Consider the following 23,225-nt stretch of genomic DNA (forward strand, 5'->3'; position numbering starts at 1 on the left):
TTTGACATTGTCTGCCTAACTCCACCAAAACCTACAATATAGTTTAATTCTGTTTGTCAATGGCACTGACATAGGCCATGAACTTTCCTCCTCAGTGGGCTTTGTGACTGCTCAGTGACATCCTTGATCTTTGCACTAGCAAATTAAGGACATTGTAGATTCATCTCAGTGGCTGCAAAAATACCCATCTGTTCCTTAAAAAGTCACACATCACTGTTGTTTTCCCAATCTTATATTAGAACATTACAGCACAGTACAAGCCCTTTGGCCCTCAATGTTGTGCTACCTGTGAAACCAATCTGAAGCGCATCTAACTTATACAATTCCATTTTCATCCATATGTCTATGCAATGACCATTTAAAATGCCCTTAAAGTTGGCAAGTCTACTACTATTGCAGCAGGGCATTCCACACTCCGACTACTCTGAGTAAAGAAACTACCTTTGACATCTGTCCTATATTTATTACCCCACAATTTAAAGCTACGTCCCCTCATACTAGCTATCACCATCCGAGAAAAGGCTCTCACTGTCCACTCTATCTAACCCTCTGATTATCTTCTTTCTGACCACCAAGGGTGTCATGGACTTGATTCTAACTGCACTCCACAGATGAACCATCACTAGTACAGTATTCAGAACTGAACATCCTGCATCGTCCTCCTCAACTGCCTCGCGGCCACCTAATCTGTAAACTTGTACATCCTTCAGCTGAAAGACGATCAAATATGGAAACGTTGAATCCACGTGACTCTCAGCTTTCAAGATATACAGAGGAGCCTCGATTGTCCAAAGAACATGGGCAGGGAGTATTTTGTTCGGCTAATCGAATACCAGATAACATAGTTTAGCCGAACATCAGGACATTGCAATCTTGCTGGATAATCAGATATTCGGATAATTGAATGCTGAATAATCGAGGTTCCTCTGTATCGCAGTGCCAAGAGCTGCTGCTCAAGTACTGAAAACATCCTGTATGTGCTCAGCTGAGACACAAAGTCCTGGAATTGCTGCATGGAATAGGATCTGCACACCACAGCACTGAGATACTAGGTTATATACTTTACCAAACAAAAGACCAAGCTGTTAAATCACCACCTTTCTTTGTGCTGTTTATTGCGGAATGATGCGTAGGTAGATTAATTGGGGTTGGGGGAGTGAGCGGTAGAGACACGCACTTCAGCATTACTATACTGATAGTTACTAGACTAAGTTCAAAATCACAACACCTGGTTATAGACCAACAGGTTTATTTGGAAGCACTAGCTTTCGGAGTGCTGATCCTTCATCAGACCACAGTCCAACACTGGCTCCTCCACATCATGGTTACTAGTCACAGATGCTCCACTGCAGTTTCAAGCACTCTCCTTCCTTACCTCTGGGCTCTCCAAATACCTACGCACCTACCTACTGTGCTGTGACCCTTTTGATTCATTTTCAGTTCTCCCCACGGCTCTTTAAATTCATTGTGCTCTTGGACATCACTGATCACCAGCTCAATTAAATTTGGAGTGCTGTTAAGAAAGTACATACTTACTACACAAGTATGCTTGTATTCCAGCAAAGATAGCTAGTACAAGTTCTTGAGAAAATCTGCAAAGAAGGGCATTTAAAAGTGGAATTGAAGATGGTGACCATAAGATGTAGGAACAGGAAAAAAATCATTTGTTCAAGTTTGCTCCACTATTTAATTAAATCATAGCTGATTAAATCCTTTGCCTGTACCGCATGAAAAACACTTCACAGTATCTCAGAACATGTGACAACAACTCACTTTCCTACCTTATCTGGGAATCCTTGATTTCTTTTTTTAATAAATATTTTTATTGAAAACTTTTTAAAATCTTTGACAAAAGATCTATATACAAAAAAGAATAACACCATCAAATCAGAAAAAAGGCAGTACCATTGTTATAATGCAGTACTAATGTTAATGAACAACCTATCATTCTACCAGAACAAACATATTAAATAAATACTAACTTAAAGTAAAATCAAATAATTAAAACTAGTGGGTGGCTCAGTAGTTAGCACTACTATCTCACAGCGCCAGAGACCTGCATGTCCTTGGGGGAGTTGAAGTGTTGAGCCATGGGGTGGTTGGGTTGGCTGGTCTGGGTGTCCCAGAGGTGTTCTCTGAAACGTTCCGCAAGTAGGTGGCCTGTCTCCCCAATATAGAGGAGGCCACATCGGGTGCAGCGGATGCAATAAATGATGTGCGTGGAGGTGCAGGTGAATTTGTGGCGGATATGTAAGTATCCCTTGGGGCCTTGGAGGGAAGTAAGGGAGGAGGTGTGGGCGCAAGTTTTGCATTTCTTGCAGTTGCAGGGGAAGGTGCCGGGAGTGGAGGTTAGGTTGGTGGGGGGTGTGGACCTGACGAGGGAGTCACGGAGGGAGTGGTCTTTTCGGAACGCTGATAAGGGAGGGGAGGGGAATGGAATGGAATATATCCCTGGTGGTGAGGTCCGTTTGGAGGTGGTGGAAATGACGACGGATGATAAGCTGTATATGGAGATTGGTGAGGTGGTAAGGGAGGACCAGTGGGGTTCTGTCCTGGTGGCGGTTGGAGGGGCAGGGCTCAAGGGCGGAGGAGCAGGAAGTGGAGGAGATGCGGTGGAGGGCATCGTCGACCACGTTGGGGGGGGAAAGTTGCAGTCGTTGAAGGAGGCCATCTGGGTTGTACAGTATTGGAACTGGTCCTCCTGGGAGCAGATGCGGCTGAGACAAAGGAATTGGGAATATGGGATGGCGTTTTTACAGGGGGCAGGGTGGGAAGAGGTGTAGTCTAGGTAGCTGTGGGAGTCAGTCGGTTTATAGTAAATGTCTGTGTGGGTTTCCTCCCACAGTCCAAAAATGTGCAGGTTTCGTGAATTGGCTATGCTAAATTGCCCATAGTGTTAGGTGCAGGGGTAAATGTAGGGGAATGGGTCTCGTCTGGGTGCACTTCGATGGGTTGGTGTGGACTTGTTGGGACTAAGGGCCTGTTTCCACACTGTAAGTAATCTAAATCTAAGTAATCTCACAACTTTAGTCTATTTCACTCATCACACCTGCACGGAGGCTCCCATCCCTGCTGATGCTCCTCACTTGAACCTCCCTGGCGCCAGATGAGCCCTGTGTAAGATCTTCAATTGCATGGCCTGTGCTCTGTTACATACTGAAATTTTCCTTACATTTCCCCATACCTCCAATGAAATATCCTCTCCTGACTCTGGATTCCAAGTTCGAGAGTCCTTCCATGTCCCCTAGGGCACGACCTTTCTGTAAATGAATAAAGTACTGAGTGAAAGAGCACCCATACAGCGGAGTACTCTTTTCTCTACGTCTGATTTTTAAACACTGAACCAGGAGCATGGTCTTCCTCTGAAAGTATTGGAAAAGGCCCCTCTTAGACAATCTATATTTCTGACTTAACTGACTAAATGACATCAGGACCTCCCCCTCGAATAAATCGCCCAGACAGAAGGTTCTCTTATTCTCCCATGCCTTAAAGCCAGAGTCCATTGCCCCAGGTTTAAATCCTTGGGCTCCCACCAACAGGGTAAATGGCAAAATCTTAGAACAATTGCTCTCGTCTTACCTCATTATCCTCCAGACTCTCATCGTATTTAAAATAATTGGGCTCTTACAACGCTGTCACAGATTTCATCTTATCCATAAATAATACATTAATTAAAGAACATCTCGATTGCGAGGCATCAATATCAAGCCAAATGGATTCCGAATTCCCCTGTACCCAGTCACCAACATATGTTCACAGGGCGCTTATTTGGTATTTCTTCAAATCTGGAAGATCCACCCTCCCCTCACCATAGTGAATTTAATTAGAGGATGCCTGTGGCACCAAATACAGGATCCTAGCCAACCACTGATCCTGACACTTGTCTAGGTAACAACAACGGGTGCATTCTCATGGGGTACAACAGGCGTGGAAGAACGTTCATTTTAATCAGGGCTATTTGGCCCAATCATGACAATGGTAACCCTCCCACCGCTGCAAGTTCTGTTTTATCCTCTCTAGTTGTGCATAGTTAGCTTTATACAGCTGGTGGAAGGAAGGGGTAATAAAAATTCCCAAATACAAAAACAAACCTTTTGATGACCATTAAACAGGAACTGCATTCCATCCTTCAGATTAGGCACCTCCACCAATTCCCCCTATCGGCGTGGCTTCTGATTTTGTAAAATTGATCCTATAACCCAAGAAACCACTACGAATTAATTGCTGGTTTCAGTCAAGGAACAGACTTTTCGGATTGGCCAGAAACAAAAGGACGTCATCATCGTAAAAGGTGATCTGATGGTCCCTCATTCCCACCCTTGGCGCTACTATTTCAGGATCCCTCCTGATGGAACCGTTAACCGAACCTATCACCAAGGTAAATGACAGCAGTGATAAAGGACACCCTGTCAGTGGTTAGCACTGCTGCCTCACAGCGCCAGAGACCCGGGTTCAATTCCCGCCTCAGGCGACTGACTGTGTGGAGTTTGCACGTTCTCCCCGTGTCTGCGTGGGTTTCCTCCGGGTGCTCCGGTTTCTTCCCACAGTCCAAAGATGTGCAGGTCAGGTGAATTGGCCATGCTAAATTGCCCGTAGTGTTAGGTAAGGGGTAGATGTAGATGTAGGGGTATGGGTGGGTTACGTTTCGGCGGGGCGGTGTGGACCTGTTGAGCCGAAGGGCCTGTTTCCACACTAAGTAATCTAATCTAAACTACCTCTCCCAATGTTTTTGCTCAGTCTACATCCCTCTGCAGGGTTTGTGTCATCCTCACCAATTGCTTTCCCATCTATTTTTGTTAACTGCAAGCCTACTGACAATACATTGGCTTTCATCACCCAAGCCTAGGTCACAACACATGGTACTCCACTAGTTAGTGGCTGCCAATCCTGAAAATGCCCCTTATCCCAACTCTATTCAATTAGCTAGACAAACCTCCCAACATGTCGCTTGTGAAGTATCTACCAGTGGGATACCTTATCAAATGTCAAGGAAGGAAACATACTTCCAAGTACATACAAGAAAGCTGGGATGCAGTTTCTTCTACAATTAGACTAGTGTGGTGCTGGAAAAGCACAGCAGTTCAGGCAGCATCCGAGGAGCAGGAAAATTGATGTTTCGGGCAAAAGCCCTTAAATCAGGAATAGAGCCTCTATTCCTGATGAAGGGCTTTTGCCTGAAACATTGATTTTCCTACTCCTCGGATGCTGCCTGAACCGCTGTGCTTTTCCAGCACCACACTAGTCTTGAATCTGGTTTCCAGCATCTGCAGCCCTTGTTTTTACCTAGTTTCGTCTATAACCACTATCCTGTCTCCACCTCAAGCAAACGAAATAGTGGGATAAGGAAGACGAGGAAGGTTTAAGTAGCTTTGTACCAGATGAAGAATCTCATCATAATAATTCAATCTGTATTAGCAGTGAGAAAATCATATTGAAGTGAATGCAATGCTGTTCAAAAAGTGTTTAAAAAAAAAATCAACAAGCAGCTGCACAACAAAATAATGACAAGGCCATCTTCAGTCCATAAAATTTATTCTAAAGTTACAATCTGAGTGCTGAGCATCACAAAGAGCTGAGCGTTAATCACTGAGCTGTGGAACAACAGTGGTCTTTTCGCTCACATAGATGCCATCCAAGAACTTACGAATATCCTTCTTTTTCACTGTTGTTGCTTGTTGAATAAGAGCAGCTAAAAGATAAAACAAACTGAATTAGAACAAAGATGGAGCATGTCCAAACCCCCCCCAGTGTGAAAACAAGCAGCAACTCAGAACTCAGTTTAATATTTTAGTACTTTTGGTGTCCCTACTGTCTGATCACTACTAAAATGAATAAGCTGAAAATTGACTTTTAGAGGCATTGAGTCACAGATGTACAGCATGGAAACAGACCCTTCGGTCCAACCGGTCCATGCCAACCAGATATCCCAACCCAATCTAGTCCCACCTGCCAGCACCTGGCCCATATCCCTCTAAACCCTTCTTATTCATATACACATCCAAATGCCTCTTCAATGTTGCAATTGTACCAGCCTCCACCACATCCTCTGGCAGCTCATTCTATACACATACCACCCTCTGCGTGAAAAAGTTGCCCCTTAGGTCTCTTTTATATTGTTCCCCTCTCACCCTAAACCTATGCCCTCTGGTCCTGGACTCCCCGACCCCAGGGAAAAGACTTTGCCTATTTACCCTATCCATGCCCCTTAATTTTGTAAACCTCTAGAAGGTCACCCCTCAGCCTCTGACGCTACAGGGAAAACAGTCCCAGCCTGTTCAGCCTCTCCCTGCAGTTCAGATCCTCCAACCTTGGCAACATCTTTGTAAATCTTTTCTGAACCCTTTCAAGTTCCACAACATCTTTCCAATAGGAAGGAGACCAGAATTGCACACAATATTCCAACAGTGGCCTAACCGATGTCCTGTACAGCCACAACACTACCTCCCAACTCCTGTACTCAATACTCTGACCAATAAAAGGAAAGCATACCAAACGCCGCCTTCACTATCCTATCTACCTGCAACTCCACTTTCAAGGAGCTATGAACCTACACTGCAAGGTCCCTTTGTTCAGCAACACTCCTAAGAGCTTAGCATTAAGTGTCTAAGTCCTGCTAAGATTTGCTTTCCCAAAATGAAGCACCTCGCATTTATCTGAATTAAACTCTATCTACTACTTCTTAGCCCATTGCCCCATCTGGTCCTGTTGTAATCTGAGCTAACCCTCTTCACTGTCCACTACACCTCCAATTTTGCGGTCATCTGGAAACTTACTAACTGTACCTCTTATGCTCGCATCCAAATCATTTATGTAAATGACAAAAAGTAAAGGGCCCAGCACCGATCCTTGTGGCACTCCACTGGTCACAGGCCTCCAGTCTGAAAAACAACCCTCCACCACCACCCTCTGTCTTCTATCTTTGAGCCAGTTCTGTATCCAAATGGCTAGTTCTCCTTGTATACCATGAGATCTAACCTTGCTAATCAGTCTCCCATGGGGAACCTTGTCGAACACCTTACTGAAGTCCGTATAGATCACATCTACTGCTCTGCCCTCAATCCTCTGAGTTTTTTGAAGAAGTAACAATCAAGTTTGTGAGACATGATTTCCCATGCACAAAGCCATGATGACCATCCCAAATCAGTCCTTGCCTTTCCAAATACATGTACATCCTGTCCCTCAGGATTCCCTCCAACAACTGGCCCACCACCGAGGTCAGGCTCACCGGTCTATAGCTCCCTGGCTTGTCTTTACTGCCCTTCTTAAACAGTGGCACCACGTTTGCCAACCTCCAGTCAGAAACTGACTGCACTAATATGGATCCTCTTGTATCACTGCTGCTTTTTTTCAAAAAGTGAATATTTAGACACCTTGCCAGGTGTCTGAATATGAGGATTCTCCTCTTGCACAATCCTCCAAAAGAGAAGACAATACTTTTTAAGCACAAATTCATTACGTCTATTCTGTGATTTCAACAACTGCACCCTTTTCAGATAGACAAATACCATTAAAGAAATTTTGGACATCACCCATCCAGAAAAATTAATAAGAGATGCATCATGTAAATAGGAACTGGAAGAGAAATTAAAAGGCAATACAAATCCACAAACCACGTTGCAGCAATGCAATATTAAAAAGTTGCCCATTAGAAACATTTAGTATAAATTCAACAGGAGCTCAAGGTTACACAAGTAAAAACAGCTTTATATAAAAAAAAAGCCAAGCTGAATCTGACTGAAGCTTTCATTTTTCTGAAAAGTGATCACACCCAAGGGGGGAAAAAAAGTTTTAGTAAGAGAGGAAGCAAGCAGTACAATCTTGTTTACGTTTTGAACCATTCCACCAAGAATCAAAATCCAACATAATTGAGGCTTGGCAACAAAGACTGATCTTTCTAAATTTGGATATGGTCTCATCTCTCTTTTGTCTGCACCTAATATCAATACCACTTTCCAATACCATCATTTGAGAAGGACTGTAGAGATAAACCAGAAAACTACAAATCTGTGAGGTGAACATCTGTGGTAAGAAAACTATTGCAAAGAATTGCAAGGGACAGAATTAAGTTCCACGTCGAAAGTGGATTAAATCAAGGACAGTTAGCATGGCTCAGTGAAGCAGAGATCATGTCAAAACAAATTTAGTTGAATTTTATATGACTGGAAGCCTGTGCCCAGTGGTGTGCCACACAGTTCTGTGCTGGGTTCCTTTATTTTTGTTGTGTACATTAATGAGCTCGGCATGAATTAGGAGATACGATCAGCATGTTTACAGATACCAAATTTGTTGTGGTAAATGAGGAAAGTCTTGGGCTACAAGATTAGGAACGCTGGCCAGTTGAGCTGTACACTGGCAAATGGAACTAAATCCTGTAAGTGATGCATTTTAGGAACTAAAAACAAGTGAACAAACTGAATGGTTGACCCTAGGATGTAGAGAGGATCACAAGCATCTCGACATGTGTCTCCAAACATCCTTGAAGGCAGCAGGTCAGGTAGATAGCAGGAGGTGGTCAAAGTGACAAACTAAATTCTTATCTTATTAGTCAAGACAGTGAATTTAACAGCAAGGAAGCTGTAATGTAATATTAGCTGGAGTACTGTGCCCAATTCTAGTCACCACACTATAACAAAGATGTGATTTCACGAAAGAGCATGCAGAAAAGAGTCATGAGGATGTTGCCCGAGCTAGAACAATCTAGCTGTGAAGAGACTAGATAAGCTGGGTTATTTTTCTTGGGTAAGGAAGTCTGACAGATGTATATGATAGAGGTGTACAATGTTCGAGTATTGACAGGTACAGACACTGTGAAACATTTCCTCTTACTAGGGAGGTCACTAACTATGGTGCAGTTTGAAAGCTAGGAAGCAGCCAATATAGATGAATTTAAGGAAAAAAATACCTTCACCCAGACAGCTGCCAGAACGGAGTCAAGAGTGTGTTTTTGGGGGGGGGGGGGGGGGGGTACCTGAGGCGACAATAGATGGATGAAGGGGAGGGAGTAGGTGATACGGAGTGGGGGGTGGAGCGGTTAGATAGGAACGGTCATGGACAGGTCACGAAGGCGGTGGCGAGTTGGAGACTTGGGACTGTGATAATGTAGGGGGAGGGGAAATGAGGAAACTGTTGAAATCCACATTCATTTGGTGTGGTTGCAGGGTCCCAAGGTGGAATAGGAGGCTTTCTTCCTCCAGGCATCGGGTGGTAACAGCTTGCCAAGGACCAGAAATGTCCTTGACAGAGTAGGACGGAGAGTTGAAGTATTCAGCCTCTGGGCAATGGGGTTGGTGGGTGCGGGTGTCCCAGAGGTGTTCTCTAAAACGATCCTCAAAACAGGTGTCCTGTCTCCCCGATGTAGAGAAGACCACATCGGGTGCAATGGATACAGTGCATTACATTGGAAGAGGTACAGGTAAATGTCTGTTGTGTGGAAGGATCCGTTGGACGCTTGGATGGAGGTCTGGAATAAGCAGACATATGAGAGCTATTTAGATGATCATTTGAAACACCACAGCATACAAATCTGGGAAATGGAATTAGAACAGATAGATATTTGATTCACTGGGCCAAAAGGGCATTCTTTCTGTGCTGTAAAAACTCTTGATGCCCTCAAAAATTTAACTTTGAACTGATTTAAAAACCAACTTCCACTACCTTCAGAGGAAGAGTAATTCACACCAAAGCACCTGCAGGGAAAAATAAAACTAATCCTCACCTGTGTTTTTTCAAAAAACAAAAGGGAGATATATCTTACTTAAACAGAAGAACAGTACAGCACAGGAACAGGCCGTCCGCCCACTAAAACTGTGACAACATGATGCCTTTCTAAACTAAAAGCCCAATGCCTCGACATTATCCGTATCCTTCTATTCCCATAACTGTCAAAACGCCTCACATGTTACTACTGTATCTGCTTCTATCACTTCCTCAGGCATCATATTCCAGACACTTACCCCCTCAAAAACAAACTTGCCGTTCACATCTCCTTTAAACGTTGCCATAGTTAACTTAAACCTATCTCCTAGTAATTAACATATGTACACTGAGAAAGAGACACCAACTATCCACACCTCTCAATTATATAAACTTCTATCAGGTCACCCCTCAGCTTCTGACATTCAAGTAAAAAACAAACCAAGTTTTTCCAAACTCTCATAACTAATACCTTGCAAACCAAGCAACATCCTGTTAAATCTTTTCTGGACCATCTCCAAAGCTTCCACATCCTTCTGGTAGTGTGGTCAACAGGACACCAATGCAACATGCAAAAAGTGGCCTAACTAATGTTTGATACCAGTGCTACATACACTGTGCCAGATGTGGTCTTACCAAAACAGTATAGAAAAAGATAGGAGTAGCAAGTCATCTGGCCCTTTAAGCCTGCTCTGCAATTCATTTTGGATTACAGCTAATTGCTCAACTCAATAGTCCCACATATCTCCCATGTCCTTCATTCCTTTTAGCCACAAGGGCTATATATAAAACATTCATGAAACCCTACCTTGTTTTGGCCTCAGCCACTTTGATAACAAATTCCATAGGCTCACCAATTTCTGGGGGAATAACTTTCTCATTTCAGTCCTGAAAGTTTACCCCATATCTTTAGACTGTGACCCCTAGTTCTGAACTCCACAATCAGCTACCCAGTCTAATCTAGTTGGACTGTTATAGGTTTCTAAGAAATTTCTCCTCATTCTTCTGAATTGCAGAAATTATATACCCAAATGATTTAAGCTCTCCTCATAAGTCAGGCCTGCCATCTCATGAATCTGTTTGGTAGGCCTTCATGACTGCCCTTCTATGGGCAAGTGTATCCTTCCTTTGGTAAGGAGGCCAAAACTGCAGATAATATTCCAGGTCTGGTCTCACTAAAGCCCTAATTGCAGCAGGGCATCCCTGCTTCTATAGAAGCTCTCATCTCTCTGCAACCTCACATACTCACATGTTCTGCAATTGCAAATACATCACCTGCACTGGGTCTTTAATGGGTTTTGCTTAATGAATGAAAACACTTCATAAGAGGGGAAAAATAAAAGTTAGAGCTTAGTTCAAACATTCCCTTTTAGGATAACTCTTTATTGCTACATGCTACATGTAGTCATGAAAATTTAAAGTAGATTTTTGACTCTTGTAAGGTAGTTAATAAAATATAGCAACACGCCAGTCAGCAACGTAATTCTTATTCTATTCCCATGTGTTTTCAATAGCCAGCCTTTCAAGTTGACTACAAAATACTAACCAGAGTTTGACACCAACTCAATGTCGTTTCCCTCAAGAACAAGCTCATCTTTCTGGGCCTGGGAAACTATACATGAAACACCTGATGGAAGGAGAAAGAAATAGGGAATTACATTGAAGTACATTCCTCATAAAACATTCGCAGAAAATGCTTAACGCTATCTTTACTTACCTGGCTTCATACGGACTCTACGAATATACTTCTCTCCAAGGAAGTTACGGATTTCTACTAGAGATCCGGAATCCTGAACAACCACATTAATGGGGAAGTGAGCATAGACTGATCTCATCTTGTAACGGAAGCCCTAATTTTGGAAAATGGACAAAAATGTCAGGACTTTGCACATTTTTAGTACAAAATTGCTAAATGAAATAAGTTACAATTAAAAATGCTCCTCATGTGTCAAGAATTTACATTTTAATCTGCTTATCAGAATTTAAAAGTTGACCATCTGGTTTTAATTAAAAAATATATATATATACTGATGACAATAATGCTCCAAATTCAGGGAGCTCAACAAAATCTGCCACTTTCATACTGCAGTGAAGTTAAGGAACTCCCATAATTTCAGAGCAAACCACTGCAGAGGTTTGAATGTTAACCATTGTTCCTCTGCTGGATTTCAGTATCTTGCTTTTATTTAGAATTCTTTTTGGCCTTAATAAGTGACACATTTAGGCAAAACACAAGAAAACACTCACACAGACAGGCAAGTTACTAAAGATGCAATGACTGCAGCTGCTGACTTTATTCAAGGGCAAAGTAGGAACAATGGTGATTCACAACGTATCACTCAGTTCTTCCACAGCAGCAAAACAAGTTGAACTTTAACTTTGATGACATCTTTCAGCAATTACAGCAGGATCTGCAGGACAATGGATGCTTCTTGTTACTATTCAATGAATACCATTGCCAGTTCCAACCTAGATTTTTTTATGCATGTTGTTTTTAAGGTCATAACTAAAGAACGATCTTTTCCCATTTTTGCCACTCAAGGAAAAGAGGGGATATGAATATATACAAATTCAAAGGTACATTCTTGAGAAAAAGGGAACTGATTTTCATCACAATTGATGGCGTTCAGCCATGTGCAAAATGTGGGCGTTGTTGCATTTTGCAGAAATGATCTAGTTTTCTCAAGTCAATTCCTACTATAATCCATCAGCAAGCACGAGTAAGTTTTAGACATCTCATTTATTTAAAGCTGTTTTAAGATGATGAACTTGATTCAAGCAAAAGCCCTTTAGCAGTTAGCACAGTTGTTAGCACTGCTGCTCAAGAGAACCAGGGACCCAGGTTTAATTCCAGTTGTCAAGTTGAGGGAAAAATCCTGCGAAGATTTAAGATTGATGCCTGAAATTGCCATTTTTCTAACATTAGGGAATTAAATGTGCAATGAATTGTCAGATCAAGTGTGGCTTTCAACTTCAGGTTCCTTACAGACAGTACATCAGCACTGAACAAGCTGAACTGTGAAGTGGAGGGAAACAAGAGAGCATATATGATCAGTGCCGTGAATGCATTCAAGTCGAAACTGGGTCTGTAGTTCTCATGATTTTTAAATAAACTGCAGAGTCTCGAGAAAACACCAGAAAAAAAAAATCAAAGACAAGGGAAAGATTCATCAGTGAAAGTTTGTGTACAATTGAGAGAAAGATTACAGGGGAATGGAAGAAATCATGTGCTCAAATCCATTTGCTCAGCTGACGCTGGCAGGATGGTTACTAAACTTCATCAGTTGTTTGATTTTAAAAAAAGTTGAAATGGAGATGATTAATATGGAAACAGCTGAAAGTCAGATCAAAGGACAGATTTTTTGAGAATGTACAAGCCATCCTGCACTTTTAAAGTGAAAGCTCACTTTGGCTCCACATACCTCTATGAGAGATGTTTGCCCTAATGAAAATAATCAAGACAATTAATCACACCATCTCACAGATAGCTATTTGATGAATTGTAAAGAACCAGACTCAAACTACACTCTAGACTTCAAGGCATTGACCAGTGCTGAGCAGTCACAGATGTCATGCAAATATGAGCAGAGAACAAAATAAATAATTATATGTGTATTTGGTTTTAGATTTAATCTCACAAAAAAAGAATGAATTCTAAATGTTCTTAGCAGTAATCTTGGGCTGCACTTCAATTAAAAAGTGAATGCGCTGGGCCTACATGAATAAACTTTGCCAGGACTACAGTATAAATTCTTATTTTGTCATGTTATTAGAAAAACTTGCTGCGCATGGACCAGTACTTCCATTAGAAAAATGAACCTGTGTGTGGTGAAGTTAAAGATATGTTAAAGAAGAATCAGAATTTACCTACTCATAAGTTACTTACTAATGTGACTCCCTTGATCATATTCTGTACATGACTACAGATTGTCCGCACTGTGGCCAGCTCTTTTCTGTTACCCCACCATTTGTCAACTCGAAGCTTGGAAAGAGACAATAATTTTATTAATTGCCCAGTAAACTTGAAAATCAATAATATTTATATTGCATTGCTATATTGACAAAGTAAATAATTTTACTGTAGTCTCCAAAACGAGAAAAATTAATTTAAGATGCATTAAAGTTTCAGCAAGAAAACACACTTCACAACACTTAATTAACATATGTCTGATGAATGATTGAAAGAAAACAGTTTATTAAAGTCAAAGACATTAAATGTTATAAAACCATATCCATAATAGAATACTAAATCAAATATACTAGGGTAAAACCATATTTGAACTCCCAGTCATAAATCATAACCCCAACTATGTTTCTACAGAACAGCACAGATAAAGATTTCAGAGTGATGGTAACGTGTTTTCTCCAATCACCAAGTTGCAGTTCAGAAAACGCTAAAAATGTCCTTCAGTGAATGCGTATATTGGAAGATCAGAAAATGTTCAGATCTTTAAAATACAGAGATTGCCAATATATGAATAACAGATTTCCAGGCTGAGTTAAACCAGTGAATTAATGTAAATTAACTCTTATAAATACCAACCCCCATACTAGAATGGGGTGTTACCAGCATAACTTCACCATTGTGAAAACATTCAAATGACAGGAAGATTCCTTTCCTAAAAGAGGCCCATAATTTTTAACCACATTAAACTGGCATTAAACCACATTGAATGGAGACATTCAAATTTACAAACATCAGCTTCAGATCGGTGATTCAAATTCAGAGCAGTAAGTTTCCATTCATTGCAAACATGTCACAAGCCACTTACTATCATCGTAAGTCCAAACTTTAAAAGCAGTAGTTTACCCAAAGGAAAATTCTCTCCATCTCACTTGTCAATCTCCCACTTTTCAGGGAGCCCCAGAGCACCCTTTCCTTTCATTTATCTGGTTCAACATCTCTTTCAACATTCCATTCCAGTCACCGGGCCTTCTTGATACCAAATAACGTTAATGTCTACAATGGCCTTACTTTTCATCTGTCAACCTGATTTTTTGCCATGTCTTTTCAAAGCTCAAGAAGCCACTTTCCATGAATATCATTTACTGCTTGTTACTTACATACAAACAGAAAGAAAATCCAAGTCAAATGTCTTTTAAATGATATTATACAAAATGTTTAATAGGTGGTTTTAACTCCAAGAAATTCAACCAAATGAAATGACAATTAGTCAAACATGCAAGGCAAATAAGGACACATGAAACTGCCAGATTAAAGGTTGCCATGCCATCCATTTTTAAATACAATGGTCAGTTTTTTTTTTGTCCTTGTACATTCTAATGCAGAGGCAAAACACCTTCAAAGTGCAGCACCCAAAAGCCTAGCCCAACAATAGCTCATAGCCCCAAATCAAAGTATGGGATAAATGGTATGAGTACATAATCTAATACTGGACACTGCATGGTCATATGTACTGTCTTCATAAGGGACACCTAGAACCTGTTCAGATGTTGACAGACTGGAAGACATGAGATCTGTTGCACAACCATGCTGTACATCTCTAGGACTCTTGAATTCAAACGAGTTGGCTAATATTTTTCTCAAAAATCAACACTTCCACAAAAACAAACAGCATGACATCTAACTGGTGTATGAAATGATTACCACAATGCAGACTTCCAAAAGGCTTTCAACAAAGTCCAAAGCAAGAGATTAATGCGTAAAATTAAAAACACTTTGAATTTTGAGGAGGATGGGGGACAATTGTACATTGAAACAGATAAGAAATCAGTTAGCAGACAGAAAACAAAGATTAGGAATAAACAGCAAGAGGATTCGAATACATGACCAAGGATGCCTTGCCACGATTATTGGTGAGGCCACACCTTGAATATCACATGGAGCTTAGTTTACTTATCTCAAGGAGAACATGCATGCTAGAGAGAGTATAGCAAAGACATAGAAAATTGCTTCCTGGGACAGCAGGAAAATGTAGGAAGAGCTCAATCATCTGTGCTGACCAGACAACCCAATCCAGATGTTGCAATTGTACCCACCTCCATCACTTCTTCTGGCTGGTCATTCCACATATGCACTACCTTCTGCATGAAAATGTTACCTCAGGTGCTTTTTAAATTTAAGATGAAAAGGGAAAGATTTATGCCCTCAAGTTTTGGACTTCCCCACCCCAGGAAAGACCCTGGTTATTCAACCCAACCATAGTCATGATTTTATGACCTCTACAACAATTACCCACCTCACTTGCAACTCCACTTCAAGGAAGTATGCAAGTGCACTCTGCAGTCTTTGTTCAACAGTACTATCAAGGACGCCATCATTAGCTGTCCAAGTCTTGCCTCCCAAAGTGCAACACCTCATTTATCTAAATTCAACACCACCTGCCATTCCTCAGCCAATTGGCCTATCTGAATGAAGTCCCAACGTACTTGAGAATCTTATTCACTGCCTACTACACCACTTATTTTGAGGTCACCTGCAAACTTAATAACCACACCATCTGTACTCACATCCAAATAGTTTGTCTTAACGATGAAAAGCTGCAGACCCAGCATAGATCCTGTGACACACCACAGGTCAAAGGTCTCCAGTCCAAAAAAACAACCCTGTACCACTCCTGCCTCCTACCATCAAATCAATTTTGTATCCAAGTGGCTAATTCTTCTTGGATCCCATGTGATTAACATTACTAACTAATCTACCAAGCAGAACCTTGTCGACCACTTTGCTGAAGTCCACATAGACAACACCTACCACGGTGCCTTCAATCATCTTTGAATTTGTTTGAAGGTGTAACAATGAAGTTACGAGATACAATTTCCCATGCACAAAGCTATGCTGACTGTTCATAATTGACCCTAGCCTTTCCAGAAGCATGTAAATCCTGTCCAGACTCCCCCCAACAACCTATCCATTACTGATTTAAGGTTCACCAGTCTTTGGTTCCCTGGATTTTCCTTACAACCTTTCTTAAATAACGGCACATTAGCCAACCTCCAGTATTCAGTCACTTCACCGACGGTTGGGAATGATACAAATATTTAAGTAAGTGACTCAGCAATCTTTTACCTAGCTTCCTACAAAGTTCTAGAAAACACCTGATCAGATCCTGAGGATTTATCTACGTTTATGTTTTAAGACCTCCACCACCTCTTCTGTAATATGAACTTTTTTCAAAGCATCACTATTTATTTCCAAGTTCCCTAGCTTTACTGTCTTTTTCCATAGTAAATACAGAGAAGAAATTTTGTTTAGTATCTCACCCATCCTCTGTGATTCCACACAGATGACCACATTGATCTTTAAGGGGCCCTAATCTCTCTCTAGTTACTCTTTTGCCCTTACGTAATTACAGAATCTCTTTGGATTCTCCTTAGCTATTTGCCTAAAGCTATATCCCACCCCCTTGATCTTTCTCTTGGGTATACAATGGGAGGCAATGGCCTACTGGTATTGCCACTTGACTGTTAATCCAGAGACCCAGCTAATAGTCGGAGTTAAAATCCTTCCATGCCAGATGGCGGAACTAAGGATCCAATGATGACAATGATCTGTCCTTTAGGGAAGAAAACTGCCACCCTTACCTGGTCTGGCTAACGTATAACTCCATATAATCACAGCAATGTGATTGACTTTTACCTGGCCACTGGGCAAGGATTGATGGCCTAGCCAATGATGCCCACATCCCATCAATGAATTAAAAAGACAACTGGCCTAATATTTCTGAAGAATTCACTTGGTCCCAGCTGCCTATAACTGACACACCTCTTTAGTTTTCTTGTCTAGAGCCTCAATTTCTCTAGTCACCCAGCATTTGCTACACCAACCAGCCTTGCCCTTCATACTAACAGTAATATACTGTCTCTGAACTTGCTATCTCACTTTTAAAGACTTCCCAACCACTGTTTTAAATGCGAATAGCCTCCCCAATCAACATTTAAAGTTCCTATCTAATATCATTACCCTTACTCTAATATAGATCTAGTTTTTGATCAGTTTTATCCTGTTCCATAAATACATTTAAAACAAATAGAATTACGATCACTTGCCTCAACATGCTCGCGCACTGACAGCTCAATCACGAGCCCAATCTTATTTCCCATCAGAAGGTCAACTATAATTCCTTCTCTAGTAGGTACACCCACAAACTGAAGGAGGAGGTGGTTTACCTGTACACAGAAATTCCATTGCACCCAAGCCCTTCGCACCATGACAGCCCCTGAACACAGCTGTAGTGTTATCCCTAACTAAAAACTCTCACTTCCACTCCTCTTGTGCCTTCCTTTCTATCTTTCCTGAAGTACCTATACCTCAGAACATTGAGGTGCCATTCCTGCCCACGAGTCACCCACAACAGAAGCAAATTTTCTGCAAGGATATCAGTCCACTTCCAATTCAGGCAGATTGAATGACTATATACAGATCATTTCTACCTCTGAAGAGATCTCATAGGTCCAAAGAAAAACATCCTTCCCTCCTACACCAGCTCCCCAGCTGCGCAATAACCTGCTCTACCCTCCCTCACACATGGTACCAGTAATAGTCCAGATATTACTATCGGAGGACCTACTTTTTAACATCCTGCCTAGCTTCCATATTATCTCTGCAAAACTTCATCCCTTTCTCTACCTATGCCCATTGGTAGAAGTATATACAATGATCTACTGCTGACCACTCTTCCCTTTCAAAATATTCTGTACCCTCTCAGACACCCTTGACTCTAGCACCAGGGAGGCAACATACCATCTTGATATCTCGCTGATGGCAACAGAAGGGTCTACGCAAGAGACTAGAGTCCCCTATTACAACCTGACATACTCCTCATTACACAGAGTCAAAAACTGTAACGCAGGAAAAGCGCAGCAGGTCAGGAGCAGGACAGTCGATATTTTGGGCATAAGCTGTTCATCAGGAATGTGGAGGGGGAAGGAGGCTGGACGGAAAGGTAGCTGGGAAGGCAATATGTGGAAGCAGGTAGGGAGTAATTGTGATAGGTTGATGGGGAGGATGGAGCAGATAGGTGGGAAGGAAGATGGACAGACAGGACAGGTCAAGAGGATGGTTCTGAGTTGGATCTAGGATGAGGGGGAGGGGACGGAAAGAGGCGATTTGAAAACTAGTGAAGTCGATGTTGATACAGTGTGCTTGAAGTGTCCCAAAGTGGAAGATGAGTTCCTCCTCCAGTTGGCAGGTGCTTTGATTTAGTGATAGTGGCGGCCCAGGACTCGCATGCCCCTGGAAAAGCTGAAGTGGTTGGCCACAAGGCAGTGGGTGCATGTCCCAGAGATGTTCCCTAAAACACTCCACTCATTATAGTAGAGCCAGTTATGGTACCAGAAACCTGGCTATCAGAGCTATGCTCCAGTGGGAGGCCATTGCCCACACACCCTACACTATCCCAAACATCAAACCTGTTTGAGATAGAAATAGCCACGAAGAGACTCCTACACAACCTGGCTAGCTCTTCTACCATTCTTAGCAATCAACATCTACTTCACATTACCTTACATCATCTACTTTTAAGCTTTTGTCTGAAAATTATGCTCCAATATGCAGTAGTCCCAATGTCCTGAGCAGTCACTATTATAAATTCATCACTGCCCAAATGAGCCTTGAACATATGCACTTTTTAAGTGAAGAGAGCATACAACTAAGTTACCACTGAAGTAGACATGTCAAATCTTCACTCAGGCCTGCAAAATAACTAGACCAACATTTTTTAGCCAAAGTTGCCACCAGAAGTTAACAGATGCTTAAAATTAGTTACCTTCTTTTTCTTCACACCAAGAAGACTGAGTTCTAGGTTAATGTGATTAAATTCTCTGCGCAACATCCCTCGAGGCCCCTTTACAATGACTGTTCGGCCTTTCAAAGTCACATCAACTGTAAACAGATAATACTCATTACAGCACAAAAGTATAATAACTGGTTATGAACATAAAACCTAAAAGAGTTAGATACTGTACCGCTGTCAGGAATGTCAACAACCTGGTTGCTGAGAATGGTCTTCATTCTGAGAAACAAATAAAAATTGTTTAAGATAATATAAAAAGCAATACAACAGCATAATTTGCAAAGCTAAGTCCCAAATCAATAAAGTACAACAGTCAGCTGCAATGAACATTACATGGAAGCATATCCTTAGAAAACTTTAACAGGGGCCTCCAACACGAATATGGTACTAGGAGCACTATTGTGCAGAGTTGGTCTTTTTGAATCACACATTAAATTAAGACACTTATTTATATCATGTACTTTATAAATTCAGCATGTCACAAAGCATTTTACAACCAAAGCATTCCTTTTTGAAAGTCATTGTCACAACGTGGGAAACACAGCAGCCCATTTGCACAGGTCTCAGGAAAAACAATTGTAAAATTTATATTTTAAAAAATCAGCTCTTGAGATGTCTAATGAGGGATTAACATTATTTAGGACACCAGGAGTAAACCTTCAGCTCCTTAAAACAATGTCTGAGGATGTGTTACTTCAAACTGACAGGAAAGATGGGGTTGCAGCTTAACATTCCAAATCAAGAGAAACACCTCCAATAATACAATCTTGATTGCATATGCTGGATTCAGGCCACATGTGCCTGCACAACTAATCATGATGAATAAAAACCAAAAAGAGCTGTGGACGCTGTAAATCAGAAACAAAAACAGAAATTGCTGGAAAAACTCAGCAGATCTGAGAAACCCAGTTCGGAGGAAGAGATACTTTCTCTCCAATGCTTTGGTTCGACTGGAATAAGAGGTCTACAACTTGGCCAAAATTTACTCCAATAATCAATACCAAGTCCTTTTTTTTTGTCTGCAGAAACACTCTGTGCATTATTTGGCTGCCGTATTATTTACATTTCGACGATGACAACACTTCAGGACATCCAACAGAAGACAGTAGACCAAGTGTCTAACGGAAAACAGCAATTTAGCAAGAAGCTGTTAAACTGAGAGGCTAACTTTTCAGTTGGATTGACACTGATCAAATCCGTTTTTAATTGAAATTCCTGAAACTCAAAGATTTGATGGTTCATGTGGGAGACACACAGGCAGTAATTATGTTAGTGCGAGTTGACACTAGGCTGCGAGGAAGACTCGGTCACTTGCAATCAGCACCTACACCCTCCACTTAAGTGGCACCAGGGTCCGTTTGGGTTCCCAGAGCTATACGGGATCTTCACTCTGGGTTGATTATAACCCGGTTCCGGTGCGTTCAGTCTTACACCCGCACAATATTGACCCCTCGGAGCGACGTGGTCTTCAAACCGGTACGCGGTTAACTCTTCGTCCCAAGGCCTGAAGCGCAGGCTCGGTCACAGGAGACCCACAAAATTAAGCTTCATCCGCCACAAAAACGCAGGCAATACTGCCCTGAGCCGATGCACAAACTTGTCCCCTTTCTTTTAAGGCGAAACTCAGCCCCTCAGATGCGCAGAGGCAGCCGATGAAGGCCGATTCCCCAGAGTAGATTAACTCCCAATATCTCACCTCGCTCAAGATGGAAGAAAGGAAAGTATACTCCCGTCTGTCCACGGTTGTAGAGGAGCGTACAACGTCACCATGATACGTCAGCACGCACAGCCGCGGTCGGGTCTAACACTTCCGGTAGGTTTCCCTCTCTTCCCATTCATTGCTCAACTGACTAGAGTGGGTTCAGTTGTTTACTAACTGATGGTTTCATTTCACGAATTGTTTCTGTTATTTTACTTGTGCATTAAATGAAAATATTTTCCTTTGATCGAGGTCATTTGCCATGAATAAACTGGCTGTAAGGAATGGATAGAATCTCACTTATTTCTATAATTAAAACTGCTCGCTGGACTTGTAAAGCGGTTAAGGCAAATACTCATAAAATTGTAAAGATGTAATGCACCTATAAAATCCAATGAAACCGAAAGACTTCGATTTAGAAAACATAAATGCACAACTGATGTCTAGCTAACATTAATCAATGTGCATCCTCATCTCAACCTTTAATGAAATGAGTTAAAAATCACACAATGCCAGGTCATAGTCTGACAGGTTTATTTGGAAGTAGGGTTTAGATTAGAGTGGTGCTGGAAAAGCACAGCAGGTCAGGCAGCATCCGAGGAGCAGGAAGATCGACGTTTCGTACAAAAGTCCTGCATCAGGAATAGAGGCAGGGAGCCTCCAAGGTGGAGAGATAAATGGGGTAGCAAAGAGTACAATAGGTGAGTGGGGGTGGGGATGGAGGTGATAGGTCAGAGGGGAGGGTGGAGTGGATAGGTGGGAAGGGAGATTGTCAGGTAGGACAGGTCATGGGGACAGTGCTGAACTGGAAGGTTGGAACTGGGGGTGGGGTGAGGTGAGGTGAGGTGAGGTGAGGTGAGGTGGGGGGGAGGAAACTTGTGAAGTTCACATTGATGCCCTGGGGTTGAAGTGTTCAGAGGCAGAAGATGAGGTGTTCTTCCTCCAGGCGTCGGCTGGTGAGGAAGCGGCAGTGGAGGAGGCCCAGGCCCAGGCCCTCGGTAGAGTGGGAGGGGGAATTGAAATGTTGGTCCACGGGGCAGTGGGGTTGATTGGTGCGGGTATCCCAGAGATGTTCCTTGAAGTGCTCTCCCCAATGTAGAGGAGACCGCATTGGGAGTAACGGATACAATAACTGACATTGGTGGATGTGCAGGTGAAACTTTGGATGTGGAAGGCTCCTTTAGGGCCTTGGATGGTGGTGAGGAGGAGGTGTGGGCACAGGTTTTACAGTTCCTGCGGTGGCAGGGGAAGGTGCCAGGACAGGAGGGTGGGTTGTTGGGGGGTGTGACCTGACCAGGTAGTCATGGAGGAAATGGTCTTTGTGGAAAGCTGAAAGGGGTGGGGAGGGAAATATATCTCTGGTGGTGGGGACCGTTTGGAGGTGGCGGAAATGTCGGCGGATGATGCGGTTAATGTGAAGATTGGTAGGGTGGAAAGTGAGAACCAGGGGGGTTCTGTCCTTGTTACGGTTGGAGGGGTGGGGTTTGTGGGCAGAGGTGCGGGATGTGGACAAGATGTTTTGGAGGGCATTTTCACGCACGTGGGAAGGGAAATTGCGATCACTAAAGAAGGAAGCCATCTGGTGTGTTCTGTGGTGGAACTGGTTCTCTTGGGAGCAGATATGGCGGAGGTGGAGGAATTGGGAATACGGGATGGCATTTTTGCAAACCCACCAACTCCCGCAGCTACCTTGATTACACCTCTTCCCACCCTATCTCTTACAAAAATGCCATCCCATATTCCCAATTCTTCCGCTTCCGCTGTATCTGCTCGCAGGAGGACCAGTTCCACCACAGAACACACCAGGTGGCCTCACCTCCATCCAAGGCCCCAAAGGAGCTTTCCACATCCATCAAAGTTTCACCTGCACATCCACCAATGTCATTTATTGTATCCATTGTTCCCGATGTGGTCTCCTCCACATTGGGGAGACTGGACGCCTCCTCGCAGAGCGCTTCAGGGAACATCTCCGGGACACCCGCACTAATCAACCCCACCGCCCCATGTCCCAAAATTTCAACTCCCCCCTCCACTCTGCTGAGGACATGCAGGTCCTGGGCCTCCTCCACCGCCGCTCC

At 42.4% G+C, this 23,225-nt stretch overlaps 1 protein-coding gene across 1 annotated transcript; it reads right to left on the bottom strand.

Annotated features, from left to right (window-relative positions):
• Positions 1 to 5,515: 5,515 nt before the first annotated feature.
• Positions 5,516 to 21,201, bottom strand: rpl9 (ribosomal protein L9). Its single transcript, XM_072567810.1, has 7 exons — positions 21,145 to 21,201; positions 19,621 to 19,667; positions 19,422 to 19,537; positions 13,580 to 13,675; positions 11,411 to 11,543; positions 11,240 to 11,320; positions 5,516 to 5,689 (listed from the first exon to the last, which is right to left on the bottom strand). The coding sequence occupies exons 2-7, from the start codon at positions 19,664 to 19,666 to the stop codon at positions 5,580 to 5,582; spliced, it is 582 nt and encodes a 193-aa protein (XP_072423911.1). The 5' UTR covers position 19,667; positions 21,145 to 21,201; the 3' UTR covers positions 5,516 to 5,579.
• Between the last annotated feature and the right edge of the window lie 2,024 nt (positions 21,202 to 23,225).

Source organism: Chiloscyllium punctatum, chromosome 1 (assembly GCF_047496795.1).
Source record: "Chiloscyllium punctatum isolate Juve2018m chromosome 1, sChiPun1.3, whole genome shotgun sequence".
NCBI lineage: Eukaryota > Metazoa > Chordata > Chondrichthyes > Orectolobiformes > Hemiscylliidae > Chiloscyllium > Chiloscyllium punctatum.